The following is a 23195-nucleotide window of genomic DNA, read 5'->3' as shown; positions in this document are numbered from 1 at the left end:
AAACATGGGTTTTAAGAAAAGAACTTGAGGTTCTGAGCCCTTATTTTAAAAACTCATAAGCAGATGGGGAAGTAAGCTAATGAACAAGAGATCGAGGTAATTTTCAAAGGTGGGCAGTTTGCTATTTTTATAATATAATTAAAGTTCTGGTCCACAGGGTCTTAAGGCAAATAACATAGTATCCTCATGACATTGGTGTTTCCAATTTTAAAGGTAAGCATCTGATAACAGATGATATTCAGATTCAGAGTTCTGTGGGACATCGCAAGTTATATATGGAGCCGAAAGAAATCAAATACCATTCTTCTAGTCTTATGAACAGATTATTTTATTGTAAAAATGTAATAATTATAAATCGGTCTGTTGTAAAATCAATGCTGTTAGCATAAATGTAATTCCAAGTTGTTGTTTTTATAAATCTGATCAGTTCCAAGCAGAAATAAGCATTAAGCCATGATGGTGTTGAGGTTATCTTCAAAAGACACTAAGGCGTTAAAAATGTGTTTTTCCTATAAGGAACTCAGAAAAATTAAAAATTCTGAGTGGCTTATCTTTATCTTTTCTTCATATATATAACAACCATATTTTTAAATAATAGGCCATGAGATGATATGTAAACATACTAATTTCACCAAGATTTTTTTTCTTACCAAACGAAATTATATTTCTGCTAGAAACTTTCATTCTGATCATTTCAAGTGAAGAATCCAACCAACTGTCAAAAGCAAACACATGTTGTTGTTGTTTTAATGATTCTTAAGCCCTAATCTTCATTGTCCCCTTCATTTTCATTAAAAGCCATTATTACATTATTTGCTATGGAAACGGAATTATCATCTGAAAGACTTGCGTTTGCACATCTAGCACAGCAGAATCTTCTATCCAGGTGAGTGGTGAGTGGATTATGGGTGTGAATTCCATGCTTTGCTTCATAGGCGGAGAGCAACTCGGCTCCAGACCAGGGCCCCGACCCTCACAGGTTCGCTTTCTCCCTTGCAGCCAGGTGAGACCCGTGCTGCATAAAGGTGTGAATCGCGTTCTGTTTTAAAAGAAGACCAGCAGATTAATTAGCTCGCTGGGCAGCAGCAACCTGGTATTTATCTGAGCTTTAATTTGTGCTCAAATAAAAATAACAATTCAGAACTCATTCACCTTAAACTGCCTTATATTGTCCAGAGCTAAAATAAAGAGTACGTGTTTTGCACGTGAGTTCTTTAGATCTCAAGTGAGTTTCTGAACAGCTGCTTTGAGAAATCTAATAGTTGTGCCTGCGGAGAACTATCCTAGAAGGAAACCACACGATGCCTCGTCTAGCCCGGGGCACACACGCTCTGCCTCAGCCGGCCCGCTCTGGGCTCACCTTAGGCTTCTCGGCGTTGTACTTGTCCAACAGAGCCTGGATGCGGGCCCCGTAGTCAGGATGGACATCGCTGAAGTTCTTGACCTGAAAATAAATGGAGACATTACCTTAGTCCCTCCCAGGACAGTGTCTGTTTCATGGTGTTCACTCTGGGGAGAAGGAATGCTTCCTCGGGAAGTGGAACCACACAGTGGTCAACAACACAGAGTAAGGCTGGGGTCCAGTGCCAACGCTGACGGGCACTGCACAACCTGAGACAGGCCATTCTTCTGCACGTGCCCACCGCCCACAAGGTGAGTCAGATAATGCACCTCCCTCACACACGCCTGTGAGAAAAGGCACAGGAGGCAAGCTGCGCTGACTGCGTGTAGAGAGCTGACCTCAGAGGAACACAAGTTACAGTGATTTGTATTCAGAAACGGGCCCAGATGCCGCCTGAATTTAAAATATACAAAGTCATGGCCACGTGCTGGGCAATTCCACACACACTTCAAGCAGGAATTCCCTACTAGGCTGGGCCCCAGCAGGCAGCAGGATGAGATGGGGCATCATAAATCCACAGGAAGCCTTACAGCTTCGGCACATGTGAGTAGAAGGCAAAGAGTTCGCTCCTTACACGCTGTGCCCTAGTCATTCTCATCAAGAAGTTAAGATCCAACCTGCCCCAGCTACCTCACGGGGCAATTGTCTGGCTCTCCGCAGGAGATATGCCATATCCACTGGAGAGAAAGTAATCAGAGGCTGAGTGGGGCTTAGTTCCCATTTTCTTAAGTCCACTTGGCTCAAATAAAATAGAAAGGACACTGTTCCTGTTACGGGTTCTCTCACAACTGCACTCTCTTCTCCAGCCAGCAGAGGCCGCCCTTCAGCTGCCAAGGTCTCACTCACCGCTTTCCTCTGGATGAACAGCTGGGCGTCCTTCAGGTGGCCCGCGATGTTCTCACACAGCCGTTTCCTCTCCTCCTCATTCAGTACGCACGTATAGAACGTCCGCACCTGCCCAGGGAACATACACAGGGTGGGCGCAGTGGAATCACCGCATTATCCCACGCAAAACTCACCCAGGATGCCACTTTTGAGATGAAAAAGTGAGACTTCCCATTTGCGGAAGAATGGAAGTTTTTAGAAGTTAAGAATAATCTTAAATTACAGTTAAAACTGTCATTTGTGTTGAGTTCTTCACTTTTTGTTTTGTTTTATTTTGTCAAATAGGAGGAATTCAGTTGTTGATAATAGCTCATTTAATAATGAGCTATTTAATAATGTCTTTTGTAGTCACTGCTAATAAATCGCTTATAAAGTATAAGGCAATATAGCCTACAGTTAAAAATCCCACCACACTCTTCATACTGAGAAGTCCAGACTGTGCAAATGATCATCAAATACCCAGTTAGCACAACCTTTGTTCAATTCACCCAGAACCAGAGGGGGGGGAAAAAAAACTAATTCATTTATATCCTGTTATTCAAAATCAAGATTTCTTGGAGAAGATAGATGTTAAGTGATATTTTCCTTAGATCATTGGGTTTGCTGCTAAAATTAATAGCAATAGATTAAAATTAAAAACAGGAGCTAAGTATCAGGCATGAGTTCTAATAGCCTCTGCTCATTTCTGAAATCAAGCACGGTCGTGGCAAAACCGCAGCCATGTCACAACAAAAGCTATGAGGCAACAAGGAGAAAAGCTTCGAAAGCAAAAACAGATGGAGGAAGAGTAAGAGAGTCATGTGAACAGGACGCCCCATACCTCCACTCCCGCTACTGAGGCTCCCAGAGCTATTTTGAATCCAGCTCTAGTCCCTTAACTCAGTCAGTCCTGCCCGGATTCTGAGATTTGCTACCCTCAAGCTTAACTTGCCCATTTCTTAGATTTCCATGGACTCACTTCTTCCCCAATGGCCCCCACTGTACCTTAGGTAACATTTGGGAGAACTGAAATGAGGCATCCCTCGTACCGAGAGAGCAGAGTAACACAACTCTCCCACTCCACCCAGTAAAGGGACTGGTGTATGATTAGAGATGACTTTCCTGGATTCGACAAGAGACCTGTTAGACAGTTTGAGAGGGGGAATTGGCAGACTCCCCTAGCAGACAAAGAAGGCACTACCTGAGAGACGTTATCATCGTTGGCAGTGTTGTAGCGCCGCACGTCCCCGGAGACGCGGGTGCTGCTCTCCAGGGCCAACTTTGGCTGATGTTCTGGGGCACTGAAGCTGTTGGGGTAGTAGTTGGGAGCACCACCTTTAAAGGCAAACCACACAGATTCACTAAGGGGGAGAAAAAATGAAGGGAGTCTACATACAATGCAATATGAAATACATTCAATTACATGTACGGTACATGTATACACACATGCACATACATACATACACATACATCTACTTGTCATGCACATGTTATTTTTAATGTACCATATTTACCCACAGGCAATACTCAGATTCTTAGAGAATACTGCCATCTTCCAAACGTTCGCATGGGCTGCCTCACTCTAGGTCAGTGATTCTCAACCTGTGGGTCGCGACCCCTTTGGGGGTCGAACGACCCTTTCACAGGGGTCGCCTAAGACCACCGGAAAACACATATATAATTACATATTGTTTTTGTGATTAATCACGATGCTTTAATTATGTTCAATTTGTAACAATGAAATTGGGGGTCACCACAACATGAGGAACTGTATTAAAGGGTCGCGGCATTAGGAAGGTTGAGAACTACTGCTCTAGGTCTTAATGAAGAGATCTCAAATTCCCCTTGAACACGTCAATGATCAGATCTGTGAAATCTGATGCCTGTCAGTACAAATACATTTCTTCAGGTTTGATTTGACACCCCCGCCCCGCCTCCCCCAATAGAAAATGAGACCCGAGGACACGTTCCAAACTTAAGGATTTCATGCGGGCTCAGGTTCGATTCCAACACTGAGTCACAGAATTCTTGGGAGCAACTCCAAGTTCCAGCTCCACTCCTTCAATGACTGAGCCCTGAGATCTTAACCACTGCAAAGCCAGGCAGTAATTAGTGGTAGGTCAGGGATTAGAACTCTGGGTCGTTTGTCTCCTCCATTCCAGCACACACTATACTCCCATGACACAGCTCTGCTTTGCTTTTCGTTAAGACTCTTGGATCCTCAGGGTATCTCTCCTGTATTATTATGACTTTATTCAATTCTACTTCACTCTGACTTCTCTCCAAAGATAAATAAAATAGGAATTTTTAAAACTTTGATATATTCCTAGTATATCAGCATCATCTATCTGAACTTATAGGAAAAGAAGTGAAAAATATAATCAAAAAATTTTATGACTTCTGGGAAAAAAAATGAAGCCCCCCTCCCCATTTTGGCATATTTATTTTTCTAACTCCACTCTGCTTTAGCCGATATTAGCAGAAGCCTGAATTATCTGCGCACACAACTGCCTACAGGAGGGGCCTAGAAACATGCTAAGTGGCTTGAGCAAACCAGTCTGGGGCTGGGATTTTACCCAGCACATTGCCAGAATACACAGACTGCCCAGAGCGGATAATTAAGAGGTGCCTCCTATCACATCGATCAAGTGCATGCAGAAGGACGGGGGACAGCACATTATTATGGAGTCCAGTCACTAGCTCCAGAAATGCATTGCAGGCCAACCACATCTCCATGGAAAGCAAAGTGCCCCAATAACCAGCCACCGCAGTGGTTTTCTGCATTAAGTGCTAGTTCTTCAAAATGTGCCCAACTGAGTAATGTTTAAGTTCTATTTCCAAATAAGCTCTGGCCTTTACTCAAAGTGGGAGTTGTCTTCAAGTCATTGACTCCTGGGAACAATTAAGCACTTTCACTGAGCTTTAAGAGCACAGCCCAAATGTTACACTTTTAAAACAAGGAGGCAAAGGTTGTATACACACACAGTTTTTCACATGTATACCACTAGAATGGTAAACAGGAAGCAATTACTGCCCTAGCTGGTCTGGCTCAGTGGATAGAGCGTCAGCCTGCGGACCAGAGGGTCCCAGGTTCGATTCCGGGCAAAGGCACGTACCTAGGTTGCAGGCTCCTCCCTGGCCCGGGCCCTTGTCGGGGCTCGGGCAGGAGGCAACCAGTCGATGTGTTTCTCTCACATTGATGTCTCTCTCTGTCTTTCCCTCTCTCCTCCACTCTCCCTAAAAATCAATGGGAAAATATCCTCAGGTGAGAGAGAGAGAGAAAGAAGCTATTACTTATTAATGAAGTTCCAAAACATGCATGAACTTCTCTGACTCTTCACAAGTGAACAATTCTCAGTAATAGCCAGTCTCAATAACAAAGGACCAAAGGATACGAATGAAATAAAAAATCACGTTAGAAAAAAGATGCACAAGACAGACACAAGAAGTATCAATAAAAAATCACTTTAGAAAAAAGATGCACAAGACAGACACAAGAAGTATCAATTACTTTGGGCAATGATACACTCCATACCTCAGAGAGCAGAAACAGGGTCACCCCCCAATGTAATCAGTTAGTGAGCATATAAACTTGTTACATAATGGAAAAGGCTTAGTGATAATAGTAACAAGTGCAAGGCCCAAAATTATATATGCAAAACAATCGTAAATGTATAAAAAAATTCATAAAAGACTGGCAAGAAATGTAACAAAATGGAACAGTTGTGGCTTGTGGGGGTTGGGACCACAAGTGGGTTTTTCTTCTCCCTTTTATCTTACAGTTTCCAAATTTCCTTTAGGGCACATGTAAAATCCTTATCTTAGAAAAAATTAACTTTGTTTGAATATAGACACCTAGGGCTATAGATATAACTGAATAGTAAAATTTCTGAAAAGATCAATGTAAGCAGCCTATTATTAAAACACATGTCCTAAACAGAAAAATAAAAAAGGAAACTACGATCTCTACTAAACTGTGGAACATTAAAATGAAAAAACATTCACTAAGCATTCTCTAATTAGAACAATAATTAGAAATAGATGCTATTTGTACATGGCACCCAAAAGTGTAACTTAAAGAAAAAAAAACACCCATAAATGTGATAAATGAGCTCCAAAAAACAAAATGCAGCAGAGTCTCATCTCACCAGTTGATTTACATGAATTCAACTATATTCACTTGACAAAAAACAGTGGGGGAGAACCCCTTGATTTTTCTCTGCATCCCCTATTTTCTAGCTCCTCCTACCCCCTCCAAATTCTAGCTAGACTTCTCCACAGCACAGCAGAAGTTCAGAGAAATAAAAGCCAGGGTAATGTAAGGAATTGTCCACTTCTGAAGAGTCTTTAAAACCTAACCCCTATGTTAGACGTGACTCTACTACAGTCACTGTGCAAGTTCTTCCTCCCTGCCTCTCACTATAGGATGGATAGCAAGGAAAGCCAGAGGTGGAATTCTCAATAAAACATAACAACAGTATGGAGAGTCCTCAGACAGTTTGGACCTTTGCTGCTGGGCAAAAATTATGTGGTTGGCAGGAGTGCCTCTGTGAGCCCCTTCCCAGAGCTGGAGGTTCCGCAAGGCCAGACTGGAAACCGCTGTCCCACCCTCTGCTCAGCAGTGCCCCCCGCCCTCCCAGGGAGCCGAGAGTCTTAGGCCTACCCTGGTTGTCGACCACGCACATGGGGCCGTCACGCTGATAGTTGGCCACTCGAGCACGGTAGGGACAGTTCACAGGGATCTGAAGGTAGTTGGGTCCCAGGCGGTGGCGGTGAGTGTCAGGGTAGGAAAAAAGGCGGCCCTGCAGTCATAAATGCAACGGACACTGTGAGCAGTAACGAAAAGAAGCAAAATTCTACAAAATCAACTGTACATGTCGGTAGGTATTCAACGTACATTAGTTAATAATATAACTAAAACTATTGAAAAACGTATTTTCTATAAAAGTCTCAGATGTTCTCAATGTCAAAGTGGAAAAAGTTATTATTCAATACAACAGGGAACTCTTAGCGTGCCTCCAAAGAGTGGTGCCTGCTCAGCCTGTGTGGCTCAGTGGTTGAGCATCAACCTATGAACCAGGAGGTCAAGGTTCAATTCCCGGTCAGGGCATAGGACCAGGTTGCAGGTTCAATCCCCAGTAGGGGACATGCAGGAGGCAACCGATCAATGATTCTCTCTCATCATTGATGTTTCTATCTCTCCCTCTCCCTTCTTCTCTGAAATCAATAAAAATATATTTTTTTTAAAAAAAGAGTGACACCTGAACTGGAACCACACGCGCCCAGCAGCAGCCATCAGTCACTGCAGTCTGAGCCGGGTGCAAGCTTTCACTTCTGTTTCATGATCACAGTCCAAAATCCAAAAGGACTGGTTTACTCAGTAACTGTTAAGCCAATTATTCTCCTATGATGTCTAGTCCACAGGAGAGTTTTCACTCTTTGTACACTCAAAAGGGCATATCGGAGAGTGAAGAAAAAGGACCGAATGCCTAGGGTCGTTACCAAGACGAATGGTTAAATTAACCCACTGCCTTTCACCACTGACAACAATAAATTTAGTTTGAAAAACCATGTCCGCGTCTTTTTACAGATGGAAAAGCCATGTCCGGGTCTCTTCAAGCATCACCATTGAAGAGGAAATGAATAAAATCAATGTGACCAAGGTGTTATAATCAACTAAAAAATACTCCCTACTGTCAGTTACAGACTGAACAGCGAGTGCTTTCTATACCCTACAAATACCTGTGGCATTTTCTAACGTAACTTCTTGAAGACTAAGGGACTAAGTGTCAGTGTTAGCACACTGAGGGCCTTTACCATGAAACGTAGTTTATACTGTAACGCCCATCTCAGAATGTTCGTCAGTCCCACAAAAGCTAAGGACCCAGGTTAATTAAAGTTTAAGTGATGTTCTAGTTAATTCTTCATACAAAAGATCACACCAAATTATAGGGTGTGTTTGAGTGTGTGTGTGTGTGTGTGTGTGTGTGTGTACCCATGCGCATGCATATACTTGCAGGTACTCCTGCCTCAGTACCTCCCGACCCACAGGTTTACCTGAAGCATCTTGTCAGGGCTGGGCTCAATGCCAGGCGGCATGTTGCTCGGGTCAAAGGCCAGCTGCTCAACCTCAGCAAAGTAATTGACTGGGTTCCGATTTAAGACCATTTTACCAACGGGGATAAGAGGATAGTCCTTGTGAGGCCAAACCTAAAAATAATGTGATATTCACAATTACCAGACAACCAACTGAAGCAAATTAAAGTACCCCCAAAAAATGCCAGCTTTCAAATAGAATGAAGCCCAATGATGATAAGTAAAAATAATAATGTTTAATCCAATAAGATGATAAGGACTTAAGATAAGTGCATTGATTAAATCTTTCACAACAGTGAACAGTAAATATTGACACTTTCCCTGGGCAAAAGTACATCAGCTTTTCAAAACTTGCTCCCTGCTAATAGCAATATATCAAGCCCTGGCCAGGTGGCTAATTAGTTGGAGCATCGCCCCATAAACCAAAAGGTTGTGGGTCCAATTACAGGTCAGGGCACACACCTAGGTTGGGGCACCTATGGGAGGCAACCAATTGATATTTCTCTCTCACATCGATGTTTCTCTCTCCCTCTTCCTCTCTCTCTAAACATCAATAAACACATATCCTTGGGTGAGAATTAAAAAAAACAACAACACAATATATCAAGCCACCTAGGCCAGGGGTGGGCAACCTCTGGCACGCGTGCCAAACATGGCACTCCAGTAACTTTTGCTGGCACGCGAAACCCTCTCTTATAATCTTCCATTTACAATTGTGAATCTTTGTTCTCAGTGATGAATTTTGTTGAGTCTCGTAATAGGAGTAGCCTGACGGATGAAAGTAGTAGCTCATGCATATCTCTGAAGGTCACGAAATATAAACCTGATGTAAAATCTCTGTCATCAGTGATGCAGCAGCAAAAGTCCCACTGATAATATCAAATGGAGTCATAAAGTTTTCTGTCGGACTATCAGTGTACATGTATACATTAAAAAATAAATGTATTTTTCATCATCGTATACTGTGTTTTTGTCGCTCGAATGAATTTTATTTCTTCAAGGTTCTTCACATACATACACCTTAAGAGATATCAAGTAGGCGTAACGTGTTCTCAAAAAATTAGGGTTGGCACGCAGAAGAATTTTGAGTCAGAGCTTTTACTGGGTTTGGCACGCACTCACAAAAAAGTTGCCCACCCCTGACCTAGGCGAATTCAAGAGCTTACAATCGGGAACTAGAAGCAAGATGCTGGTGAGCACTCACTCACAGGCTGGGAAAGACTTCCCTGCCATGATGAGTGCTTGACTGGAAATTTGTTAAAATTAGGTACAAAGAGACTTAAAGAAGAAAACCGCTTAGTTGTTAACTGACTTACCTTGGTAACATCGAACGGATTAAATGGACAACTTTCTGCCTGACTGAAGGTCATCACCTGGATGTAAAAAGTCCAGGAGGGGCAGTTGCCTGTGGCGATGGCATTGAAGAGATCCCGGAGCCCATAGTCAGGATCTTCGTGGGAGAGTCTTGCTGCCTCTTCAACCGAAAGGTTTTTGATGCCCTGGTCAGTCTACAGAACGAAAGAAAACGTTCAAACTGAAACTTACTGGCACAGTTAGCGAACTCTAGTCAGGAATTCATTGTAGGATTCTGAGTAACACTACTCAGAGACGGGCCTTCCCTTCTAACTGTAATCCCACTGTTCAAATCTGACACAAATATGAATTTTTCAACAAGAAATTCTACTTAATTAATCTGATTCTTTTAAATGTCTAGGGAATCCATCTCTTCAATTCATATTAAAATTAGTCATATCCTTCCCTTTATCATTCCATACTATTTAAATTTTTTAAATTGTTGACATACAGTTTATTTTTATTTTTCTGCCCATATAAAGAGTGCTGTATTAATGTCTTCAGACAAGCCCCATAAAAAAATTTGGCATAAAATTTATCATTTTAAAGTGTTCAATTCAGTGGATTTTTTTAGTATATATCTCAAAATGGAGTTGCTGGGTCATATGGTAATTCTACATTTAATTTCTTGAGGAACTTCAAAACAGTTTTCCAGAGTGGTTGCTATTTGAATTTTTATACTCATGCTACTTTTCAAGTCAGAAAAAATAAAAATGTATTTTTTAAATGAACAAATAATAAAATTAAAAAATTTTCTTTTTGCATTAAGAAATTTTTAAATTTTGTTTTAATAGCTCAAGTCAATTATGAGATTGTACTCAGCTAGTATTCCTCCACCCCCATACTCTTCCTTTTTTTTTAAAGAAATTATAGAATCATAGTTCACAGAGCTGAAAGAACTTCATTCAGTACAGCCACTCTGAAGCAGTTCTCTGACTATGAGTGGATAAAATTAGTATTCTGACTTTCCAAACAAGATCCAAAGAAGTTAAATCATTTTCACAAGTGCTCCTATTATCTCATGCCATACTGATCTTTAATAAATTTCCCACCTGTATCTTAATCTAAAGATCCCCATCACACCAAGCTCCATGGAAAGACTTCCTTAGCAAAAATCAACTCTGAAAGACTAACCCATTACGACCACAGAAATCCCAACTCTCTAGCCAGAGGCAAGATTTGAACCCTTCCTACTATTAGAAATAAAGCCAGGATTTTAAAATGGAGGTTCCCATTGGCAGATCATCCAGAGAGCTAACACATTAAAGTGTGCAATAATATTGCAACACCTTCCTGATTTTAATTAAATCTGTTGGGCTTAAAAATGAGTTCTCTTAGGTCAGAATCATCGAGACATGAATCTCTGTAGATCTCAGGCTACCTCAGGCCCGCTGCTGAACAGACCCGTAAGCAAGCCCATCTCCCCAGGACCATGGACAGCAGGTATTATTATCCCAATTTTATAGACACAAAACTGGAGCTCAGAGAACTTCTAATAACATGCCCAAGACACAGTTATCTAGAAGAAGGAAGATCTGAGTTTGGGCTGGTCTAACTGCAAAGCCACCAACCATGCCAGCTGTCCCAGATACAATCATTTAGTCCAGTGGTCGGCAAACCGCGGCTCGCGAGCCACATGCGGCTCTTTGGCCCCTTTGAGTGTGGCTCTTCCACAAAATACCAACTTCTGCACATGGGCCATGAAGTTTCAATCACACTGTACGTGCACGCCCGAACGTGGTATTTTGTGGAAGAGCCACACTCAAGGGGCCAAAGAACCGCATGTGGCTTGCGAGCCACGGTTTGCCGACCACGGATTTAGTCTTACTCTAACACTTCTTTTGACAATGACAAGCCCATGGGCCACATTCAAGCCAGCCAACGTATTCCTTGCCAAAGATTATAGATCCGAGTCATAAGTATAAAGAGGAGTGACGGTTTTTCTGTTTGATATACCTACATACTAGTTAGTTGTTCAAGTAAATATTAAGACAGGAAAGAAGAAAGCAGATCTTTGTGAGGTCATTAAAGGGAGACGCCATTTGTCATGAGTTCACCTCTGTCTCTTCTTATTTTAGCAGGAGTTTTGGAAACAAGTTCTTAGACACCAGAGGTTTTCTAATAACCTTCTAGAGTTCTCATGGGATACTGCTTATCCTAACAAATGGCAAGATTAAGAGAGCCCTTTAAAACATTTCAGTTAATTAAAGGGCTCTCAAAAACCTCCCCAAAGGTAACTGATCATACGAAAGTAAATTTAAAAAATATGCCCTAGCCGGTTTGGCTCAGTGGATAGAGCATCAGCCTGCGGACTGAAGGGTCCCAGGTTTGATTCCAGTCAAGGGCATGTACCTTGGTGTGGGCACATTCCCCAGTAGGAGGTGTGCAGGAGGCAGCTGATCGATGTTTCTCTCTCATCAATGTTTCTAACTCTCTATCCTCTCCCTTCCTCTCTGTAAAAATCAATAAAATATATTTTTTTAAAAAATAGAATTTTTATTTTCTAATGTTTGTAATTGATTTTACTTATTTTTCTTGTTCACCATATGCCCTCTCAATAAATGCTCAATACGTGGATGGATGAATTAAAATGTTAGGAGAAATGTATTTGGAAAGATCGCATCGGATTTGGAAAGTAACAGTGAGATAGGTATTGCTGACAGAATGCCCCACTTCTGCCGTAGTCCCCTCCTGGACCCCAATATATATCTATGTTCAGAACAGTGAATAAGGGCTAGGAAAGGCAAAGCGTGATACTTTACTGTTTGCAAAGGCTTGACTCTAAAACTCCAACAAAGAACTCTAGAGAACTAGGCTAAACCAGATAGAAATCTCCATTGGCCTAGTATTATCTTATTAGGTGAGCAGTCTGGAGGCCTGTATTATCTTATTACTTTTGAGCCCAAATAAAAACCTTAGATCTTCCCTCTCCAGGGAGAAAAGAATTTCAATGTGCACCTGCCCGCACCAGAAAGCCAGCACAAAAGAAACATTTTCCCAAATATGTATGGCAGAGTGCCCAGGGTCCAGGAGGAGAAAAAAGCTTGACAATGGACAGCAGCTGTGTCATCTTACCCTCTCTAGCCACATGAAAAGAAGACTACACACAGTTCTGACTGAGCAGGTGAACAGGTGGCAGAAAACAAAAGATTCACGGTACTAATCAAGTAGATCAGTACTTCTCATCCTTGGGGGTGGAAGTAAGGGGAAGAGTGGAGAGGCCTTGATCTTTTGCATCTCTGCCTAATCCGCAGAATTAAGGAGATGTGGGTGGTGGGAGCCTTTTATCCCTTGCCCCAAAGGAAAGCATGTACCTTATAATGGAATTTGCAATAAACTGCCTCTCCATTCGCATTAACCAGCTTGAAAGTATGCGACCCATATCCATTCATGTGCCTGTGTCCATCTGGAATCCCCCGGTCACTGAACAAGAAGGAGACCTAAGGAACAGAAAAATAACACCTAATATTTTTCCATTTAAATCAAAACATCCTAGGTTTTTAAGACACTCCTACATGTCCAGAAAGTCCCTAGCATGAAACATACTAACCAAGTACCTACAAGAAGGGTTACCATTACCATCATTTATTTTTTTTAAAAGAAGAATTTTAAAGCAGAATGATAGATAAATCATTAACCTCTACAAAGAAAAACTAAAATAAACCTGAAAACTAGCCTAACTTGCTATTCAAAATTTATTTTAAGAGTAAATTTGTTTGCACTACTTTCCCCTCATTTCCCTAATACTTCATACTAGAGACTTTGATCCTTAATATTGCTAAATTTCAACTGATAATGTTTCTAGCATCACTTAAGGTCTATGATCAGGGCAAGATTAATAAGATCGGTCATTATAAAATTATTCGAGATCAAGAAATCTGAGTAAGCCTCCCAAAAAGAAAGTCAGAAACCAATTCCAATGAAACAGTCAAAACTGGAGAAACACACTCTGAGGCATGATCCCAGTTCCCTCCCAGGTGCCATATTGTGACCCAAGGAAAAAGCAGTGTTCCCACCTGATGCAGAGACTCGGGCCGCAGGCTCCAGAAGTCCCAGACCATGTCTGGGTCCTTCAGGTGCGTTTGAGGGTTTCTCTTTTGGCTGTGGATGAAGGACGGGAACTAAATGGAAAAAGAGAGAGAGAATAAAAAACAAATGATGCTTACAGGAATTATGGTATCGAATATTATACAATGCCTGTTGCTAGGTTGATGGATTATAATTCCGAACATCATCCTAGAATTTTAAACTGCCAAACCCTAACATGAAATTTACCCTCCTCCTGTTTTTATTAATCTTCCATGCTCTGCAAGGAAAATTGGACTCTTCCCATTAAGTCAGTGAAGACTAAAATGCCAAATCCAAGCCCAATGGTAACTGTCATAATTTGATCTTATAAGAAGACATTAACTACAGAAAGATATGTCTTAGAAGGCAATCCCTCTGACCCGGATTCTCTTCTTCCTGTCTTTCCCAGGACTGCACCTCAAATGCCAATCTATAAAGAGAATTTGAAATCAATTTAAACCAACGAGCACTTGTAGAGTGCAAAATACGCTATCACCTACCAATATGGCATCCCTGATGAAGAAAATGGGGGTGTTGTTCCCAACAAGATCCCAATTACCATCCTCGGTGTAAAATTTCACTGCAAACCCACGAGGGTCACGAACGGTGTCGGCTGAGCCCGATTCTCCAGCTAGAAGATTCAAATGGGGGAAATGAAGCAGACGCAGAGCACTTTGCCCCCAATAAGCCTAGAGTCATAAAGAAACGCTGATATCTAGCCTGTCCAATCCATTTCCTAGACGTAAATTAGGTGTGGAAGTGCCTAGGTTATTATTTCTACCATCCACCAGCTAAGTTGGTCTACAAATTAAACAAAAGAATTAATGGACAGCAAGACAGGCATACCCCGTTTTATTGTGCTTTCGCTTTATTGCACTTTATATCACCGATGTTTCGAATTTTACAAATGGAAGGCAAGACCCTCCACCAGCAAAAAGCCTATGACTGGCTTTATTGTGATAACTGCTTTATTGGGATGGTCTGGAGCTGAAAGCACAATATCCGGAGGTTTGCCTGTCTATGTAATAACAGCTGAAAAGATTATTCATTCGACATAATGAGAAAGCTTTGTTCGAACAGGAAATTAAAATTTAAATTAAAATAAGGGGAGAGAATAATTATGAAGATAAGGTGGTGAGCAAAGAGAACACAAGTTAGCAGAATTACGAGTTTCATATTAAGAAAATGAGTTGACATATAGGTTCTTATTCTTGATTTCATTTAGATTTGCATTCCCAAGAATTTTAAAAGTGCACAAACAGATTGAACAGAATCACAACATTGTGGTGTGTTAAGATGTAGCCTGGCAAATCTAATTCTCACTAGCTCCGTGACATGAGAAAAATCACTTAACCTCTCTGCAACAGAACTCATCCCTCTCTGCAAAGTAAAACTACACATTAGATGACAGCTAATGTCCGTAAAGCATGGGTGGCATGGAGTTAATTCTCAAAAAGGGGCAGCTGTCATCGTGGTGACTGAACAAGAGCACCAACTCCATGCTCCGTCTGAGGCACCACCACTTGTGGCAAAGTTCTTTCCAAATGGCACAGCATTGCATGGACTGACCCAGGACCGTGGGAATCAAACCGTGACCTCCTGGTTCAAGTGTGATTTCCTTAGACCTCAACAAAGAGATATATAAGTAACGTCCTACATGTTGCAAGATATTTTTTCTACTGTAACACGTGGCAATGATTTGAAGAAGTGCTTGTTTTCTGTCTTCTTAACAAAGTTTTCTTGAAATTACAAATGCCCCAAATAAGGTGCGGGAATACAGGTCCCGCAAACAGACTGACTTACCAACAGTGGAGAATCGAACTGCAAGGGGAGTCCTCTTTCCAATATGCTCGAACACCTTCGCCTTGGAGTATTTGGTAATGTCGTGCGTGACCTCAAAGTAGCCAAAGGCCCCTAACGAGAAAGACACAGACATTCTCATGAGACTGTCACTCAGACTATCAGGCCCTCAACAGGCATCTGGGTGACCAGAGAAACTGATGGGTTAGCCTTGAAACTGGCCTTCTGGGAGCTTCCAATATGAAATCAATTTAAACCAACAAGCATTTGTAGAGTGCAAACTCCTGTATCACCGACCAGTATGGCATCCCTGATGCTAGGGCAAGGGGAGGTGTCCAAACACAAAATGACAGGAGTAAAAGTCAAAGCCCTATTACAGTGCTAAACTGAGGGCTGTACAGCTGGAGCCAAGAGCAGGAAGACAGGGGTGGGGCTGGCAGTAACTGATCAAGGTGGCCCCAAGGACATAGGGCCTGAGAGGGCCTTGAAGTACAGGGAGGACCTAGAAGAGAAAAGAACAGGAGAAGAGAAGAAAACACAAGGAAAGCAATAAACACGAAGGAAGGACATCACAGAGCCAAACAACAAACCGCACAACACACCAAAGTCACCATGGAAAAGCCAGGCCAAAAAAACAAATGAAAAAACTAGAGAAGATGGAAGAAGAGGAAATAAAGAAATCAGGGAGTCCGAGTAAGCAGCTAAGAGAAAGACTGTTTCTTCCTTTCTATCAAGCTTCCTTTTTCCTATTGAGTTTTTAGCTTTCTTTTCAATACCACCTCCATCTTTTGTTTCTGTAATTAAAAGCAAGGTAAACGTTTTACAGATATTTTGAACAAAAAAGGAAAAATCACCACAAACCCACCATCCTAACCCAACTATCCTTAATTCTGCACAGTCTGTGCCATTGTTTATTCAGTTAGTGCAACATCTAAACCTAGTTATGGTATGTCCATGTCTGTATATCATATTTGTATTTCTTCACTAAACTGCATAATGGCAGAAAAGGGAGATTACTTTTGTTTTCAATAAAATAAAGTATTTTATACACAATGTTTCATCCAGGGAAATGAGCATCATGTAACTACTAATTCCTATTTTGATGGACACCTTTTCCTTTCTCCCAGGGATGGAGATTTGGCACTTCTTTGAAATGAGAAATCATTTTTAACCCGTGTTCTGAAACAATCCTTTGACAACAAGTGGACACAGCTCTCACCTGCTCCTTTAGCATGCACCACTCTCTCAGGAATCCTCTCCCGGTCAAAGTGAGCCATTTCATCGGTGAAAACCACATCCTGAACCAGGAGGGGCCCCCGGGGTCCTGTTGTCATAGTATTAAGTTTGTCCCCTATTGGAATACCGGCCCCGGTGGTGAGGACATCAGGTTTCTAAGCAAACACGAAAGGAAAAGAGTGCAGGCAAGTCAGTACAAAATAAAAAGTGATAATGATAATAATTTTAAAAGACGGTCATTTGCACTGCCATAGGTACATCATTTTGCAATGTTCATACTTTCTACCCAAAGTCTTTACATTTCATTGCTTGGAATTTATAATCAGGTCTCAGAAGTCCTTGAGAAATCTCAACCCCAATCTGCTAAGAAGTCTGCTCCGAAGAACAGGAAGATAAATAACCCGCGAACCTGCTCAGCTCCTGTTGCAAATACAGTCATCAGCTCCACCCCCAGGTAAGGATCCCCAAAGAAGGGATCGTACAACACCGAGTGTCCAAACGAAGAGTGAGAAGGTGGCCTCTGAGAAGCTATGGCAGCGAGCACGGTACTCAGCACTCACACATGCTTTATTACACTTTATAGATGTCACAGTGGGCCATCCTGCCCATTTCCCTCAAGCAGTGTGTATCCCAGCTATCGGCAACATTTCTTTTCCATTCCCCAAGTAGAAAAGGTCAACAGCTTTCATTGTCACTGAAAACAAACTGTAACTGGTAAGATGGATAATAGTAGTAATCTTCTAAAGATGTCAAATGTCTCTGAAGTACAATAGGTTATTTTACCGTAATCAAGCATGTTTTAATCCACTCAATTCTCCAATTTCAGCGACATCCGAAGCTGTCCCTTCTCTAGGGTGGGAGCAGCGTTTTTCTAAGCCCCACATGATCCTTGTTCCATCGTCACACACTCTATCTCTGACTCAGACAACCACCTCTCCATGTCCCCCTCACTGGGAAGGCAGAGGAGATGTGTGGGTGAAACCAAGCTACACCACCTCTGTCCCAGGAGAACAACTCAAAAACGTCTACTGATGAAAGTTAACGGTACCGACCTCACTTACCCAAAAAAGCACTATGCTCAGAATTTCCACCACCTGGAGTGGAGTATATAACTTAGCGCATATCCGTCCCGAACTTTAAAATACAGTTAATACCTGCCTCTTCTCTAGAAGGGAAGATGGGAGGGAAATCACTTAAACCATAAAAGTACCGTGAGCTCTTTGGGAAAATGCACTGAATAAAAGTGATCTTGGGCCCAGCTGGTGTGGCTCAGTGGTTGAGCGTAGACCTAGGAACCAGGAGGTCACAGTTCGATTCCTGATTAGGGCACATGTCTGGGTGGAGGGCTCAATCCCCACTAATGGGAGTGCAGAAGGCAGCCGAGCAATGATTCTCTCTCACCATTGATGTTTCTCTCTCTCTCTCCCTCTCCCTTCCTCCCTGAAATCAATAAAAATATATTTTTAAAAAAGAGAGATCTTGGAATTTGAAAAATTAATAAAAAAGGCCCTCACATGCCCTAATACAATCCCTGTAGCCACTAGCGTTCTGCTCACAGTGAAATGGGAAGTCAACTCGGCACCGTGGAGAAATCCTGCGTCCTGCCCCCACAGAGCCTGGGTCCAACTTCCAGCCCTGCCAGTTACCAGATGAGCAGCTACTAGCTAGTTACTTATTATTTCTGAGTTGCAATTTTTCATCTACAGAATGGAAAAAAAAATGACTACCTCCCAGAGTTAATACAGGGATTAAAAGAGTAAATGTCTGCAAAATGCAGGCCACACACGTAAGCACATGTATGCTACCACTTCACTGGCTGTGAGAAACTGACCCAACAGCCATGACAGACGTGCAGGCATCCAGTCAGGCCCTCTCCCTACCCATCCAGCAGCAAACCCTTCGGAACTGTACAAAAGTTTAAGGGTCCACAGTTACCGCCAATCACACCACTCTCTTTTGCAGATACACATGTGCTAATACATGTGACACTGTACACTTCCATTTAAAACTTAAAGTAGAAAAATGAATCCGAAAAAGGAGTGAACTTGTGCAATTTAACCTTTAGTTTAAACCTAAACCTTAATTTTTTAGCCCTAGCTATCAGTGGAATCACCAGGGGAACTTTTTTCCTCTGTTCTTGATGAGTTGCCAACACGAAATGATCACAACATCGCTAGTGGTTTTCAATAACCAGCAAACATTTAGAGTAACACTCTGGAAAATGAAATCGTTAAAATGCACGGAGTAATAGCTATTGCAAACGAGGTTTTCTCTGTCTTGAAACTGTCTATTAAATACGTCTGGGAGCACTGAGAACTGGCAGGGACCCTTAAAAAAAAAAGTAGGGAAGAAGAAAGAAAAAGAGGATCAAGAAAGGAAGGATAATTGATCCACAAATGTAAAATATTCCTTTACTTTTTGTAATAGAAACTACAGTGGTCAAAATACTTAGAAAGAAAATACAGAACAAAACATACAGAGAGAAAAACAGAACTGCTCGTTTTATATTTTGCAATCAGCCTCTCTTTTCTTACCTGGAGAAAAAATATGAAGTGTTCTAGATTTCGACAAACAGAAATAGAAGCTTAGAAATGTTTATTCCATTACTCATCATGTGTCTGTCTGCCCCTATCTCTCTCCCCCACACTATGACCCAGCAATTCCATTCCTAGGTAAATTTAGTTACTAAGAGAAGTGAAAGCACATGTGTATAGTGAATTAAATTATCAGTCACCCTTTCTCCATCCCAAATATTGGCAGCATCACATCAATGCAATTACTAAAAAAAAAAATACACAGACCCTGCAGGCACTGTCTTATGACTCACTGACAGGAAAGGATGAGCTAAGACCCAACCTCTCTCCCAGGTTAAAAAAAAAAGGAAACTTTTTAACCCTTTGTACCCCGTAAGTGTCTGTAAACACAAGTGGGATGGTTTCCATTTTGGACGCTTGGCAGTTAACTGGTTAAAAAGGTAAGGCCTGAGACATACAAAGCCTCCAATTTTTAAGGGAGCAGAGGCCACTAATGAAGCCTAAGTGTCCCAGTGGAAGAGCCAGCCCATGGCATTCTAAGCAGTGAGCCACAAAGCTCCCGGTTAAGTTCCATCCAAAGAGACTGGGAACGCCTGCAGCATCACCTCCCTCCCCTCAATGTATTCCGAGAGAACGAGAAATAAAGATAGTTAAGACGGTCCAAGTCGTACCTAAGGACATATCTGATTCAAGTTTACAAAACTCCCAGTTCACTTAACAGCAACAAAACCTGACCACAAGGAAAGACGCCCAATAAATTGCTTTCACATTTGCTGACGCTCTGGTTCCAACAGAGGATCCACCCAGCTTGGCATTCTGCGCCTGGGTCCTGGAGGAGGAGGAGGCAGCATGGTGCGCTCCGACAGGAGTTCCGACAGGTAAAGCTTGCACAGTCCAGTAAAAGTAAAAACAGCCTGGGGAGTGAGGAGGAGGACGGGGATACAACGCTGCCCATGTGAGCAAAAGCATGGGCCAAGCAAGAAGAGATTTAAAAAACACACTATCCATTCCTGTCATAATTTTCTAACAGAAAGAATATTTTCATGTCAGAAAGTAAAAAGGACATAATCTTTAAAAAGAGATCATGTCCTTCCTTAAAGAGGAAGAGAAAGAGGGAAGGAGGGAGGGAGGGATAAAGAGAGAGAGAGAGAGGCAGACAGACACATTATGAAAATCTATCCAGCCTTTCATCACATCACAAGAAAATGGCTGGATAGATGTTCACCAAACATGTTTTGTATGGTTTGGATAATGCAGTAGGGTAAACTACCTGGACACAGAGGTAGACTACGTTTCCCAGCCTCCCTCATGGCTAGATGTGGCCATGTGACAGAGTTCAGGCCAATGGAATATGAGTAGAAGTGACCTACACCACTTCTAGCTTGGCCCCTAAACCTCTCACACACACTCCTCCATGCTCCCTGACCCTCTGTAGCTAGACAGCGATGCCCAGGGCAATCTTAAAGGTCATGTGTCCACAAAGGAGTGGCCTCTTTCAGCCTGAAGCCCTCAATGACTGCAGGTACTCACTCCCCTCCTCAACCTCAAACCACTCTGGCTCATCATGTAAGAGAGAGAAAAAGATGGACACGAAAAGCTGACAGAATACACAGAGAAATACACAAATATTAAGTGGAGCAACTAGAACTCTCACGCTGATGATGGAAGCCTAAAAGGGTACAACCACTTTGGGAAAAAGAAGTTAAGGTAATAACAAATTCCAAATTCTTGTTTCTGTGTTTACTTTTTCTCAGCACCACTGGTCATCAGAACAATGTAAATTAAAACTGCAATCGGATACCACTTCACACCCACCAGAATAGCTAAAATGAAAAGACTGGCCAGGCCGGTGTGGGTCATTATTGTTGAGCGTCAATTAGTGAACCAGGAGGTCATGGTTCCATTCCCAGTTAGGGCTCGATCCCCACTAGGGGTTGTGCTGGTGGCAGCTGATCAATGGTTCTCTCTCATTGATTATTCTCTCTCTCCCTCCCCCTCTCTGAAATCAATAAAGACATATTTTAAAACATTCACATACTCTATGACCCAGCAACTCTACGCCGACGTATTTCCTAAGAGAACTGAAAGTATATGTGCACAAAAAGACTTGTATAATATTTTTCATAGCAGTTTTATTCATAATAGCCAAACACTGAAAATACCCCAGGTATCCAGCTCCAGGATAAACAAATGGTATATTATTCAACAGAATACTACTAAGCAATAAAAAAAAAAAATAAAGTTTGATATATGCAACAATATGAATGAATCTGAAAACATTTTTTTAGTCTTAGAACACTTTTTTAAAAAAAATATTTTTATTGATTTCAGAGAGGAAGGGAGAGGGAGAGAGAGACCGAAACATCAATGATGAGAGAGAATCATTGATCAGCTGCCTCCTTCCCAACCCCTCACTGAGGATCCAGCCCGCAACCCAGGCATGTGCCCTTGACCGGAATCGAACCTGGGACCCTTCAGTCCACAGGCCAACACTCTATCCACTGAGCCAAACCAGCTAACACAGTCTTAAAACACTTTTGCTGAATGAAGCATTAACAAAAAGTACAAAAATCAAAAGTTAAAAAAGAAAATCAACAGTAGTTGCCTGCAGAGGGATTGAAGGAAATGCCTGGGAAACAGCATGAGGGAACTTTCCAGGGCGGTGATAATCTTCTATATCTTGATAAAGGAATAGGATTCACAGGTGTATATATCATAGAATGATCCACTTAATATTTGTGTATTTCTCTGTGTATAAGTATTTACCTTAAAAACATTAACATTGAACTCTGTTCATGTGTATGCTTGGTGTTCATGGGGTCAAGTCTACTGATATCTACAACTTACTCTGAAATGCACCCCCCAAAAGTAGGAGAATGAATATATGGAGGGATGGACAGAGAGAATACATGAAATAAAACATATATAGCAAAATATTCAGTGTAGAATCCAGAGGGTGGGTATATGGAGATACACTGCACAATTCTTTCAACTTTTCCGAATGTTAGAAACGTTTTTATACTAAAACACTGGAAAATTATACAGGCTTTATGACATATGCAAAATTCCTCTTGGGAGGTATAGGGTGGAGGACACTTCAAAAAAATAAGCTGTTTTCACTCAGAGCAGCGAAAGGTGAGGAATACGAAGACATTCCAATCAGGACAACTGCACAGTGCATTACAACGCCACGGGCAGAGGAGACAGCAGCATTCCAACCATGAGTTCCCCAAGTACATATGTGCTTTGTGGGCCAGCTGTGTCTGACCTGGGCAAACCATGTAGGGTAAATCATCAGCCGGGTCACCATGATTTAACAAACAGTTCATGATTCTCCCAAACAATGAAGACAGAGGCAAGCTAGTCTCAGAATAAAGGGGAGTCCTTTCAAAAGGAGTAAATTTTGTTCTATGTAAAACTCATTACATTGCCCATATTTTTTGCAATTCACCGAGTGTTCATGCAAACTTCTGTGTGAACCAAGATGTAGCAACCATTGGGTACGGAGAGAGTCCTGTCTCCAAGAGCCAAGATCTGGGTTTGACTCTGCCACAACTAGGTGCGCGTGCTTGATGAGTAAGACTCCAAGTCTCGGGTTCGCTATGATGAAAAACTCATAAAAAACTCACATGACCTCACTCATATGTGGAACCTAATGAACAAAATAAACTGATTAACAAAAGAGATCCCGACATATAGAAGCATGGAACAGACTGATGAATCTCAGAGGGAAAGGGGGGCTGGTTGGGTGGGTGAGGAGAGATCAAGTAAAGAACTTTTATGTATATATGCATAACCCATGGGCACAGACAATAGTGTGGTGAAGGCGGGGGGATGGGGGG

General features: G+C 41.9%; 1 protein-coding gene across 1 annotated transcript in view; it reads right to left on the bottom strand.

Annotated features, from left to right (window-relative positions):
* Positions 1–307: 307 nt before the first annotated feature.
* Positions 308–23195, bottom strand: part of CAT (catalase) — a 24978-nt gene continuing 2090 nt past the window's right edge. Inside the window, exons 2-13 of the mRNA XM_005864410.2 lie at positions 16803–16974; positions 15587–15697; positions 14284–14414; positions 13732–13836; positions 13030–13155; positions 9679–9870; positions 8324–8476; positions 6930–7068; positions 3468–3601; positions 2249–2356; positions 1361–1444; positions 308–1039 (exon numbers count right to left, since the gene is read on the bottom strand). Of these exons, the coding sequence (XP_005864472.1) occupies positions 974–1039; positions 1361–1444; positions 2249–2356; positions 3468–3601; positions 6930–7068; positions 8324–8476; positions 9679–9870; positions 13030–13155; positions 13732–13836; positions 14284–14414; positions 15587–15697; positions 16803–16974 (1521 nt within the window). The 3' untranslated portion in view covers positions 308–973. The remainder of the gene's footprint in view (positions 1040–1360; positions 1445–2248; positions 2357–3467; positions 3602–6929; positions 7069–8323; positions 8477–9678; positions 9871–13029; positions 13156–13731; positions 13837–14283; positions 14415–15586; positions 15698–16802; positions 16975–23195) is intronic.

This window comes from Myotis brandtii, unplaced genomic scaffold (assembly GCF_000412655.1).
Source record: "Myotis brandtii unplaced genomic scaffold, ASM41265v1 scaffold187, whole genome shotgun sequence".
Lineage (NCBI taxonomy): Eukaryota > Metazoa > Chordata > Mammalia > Chiroptera > Vespertilionidae > Myotis > Myotis brandtii.
The sequence above is the reverse complement of the archived record's forward strand: the minus strand, read 5'-3'. Positions and strand labels throughout refer to the sequence as shown.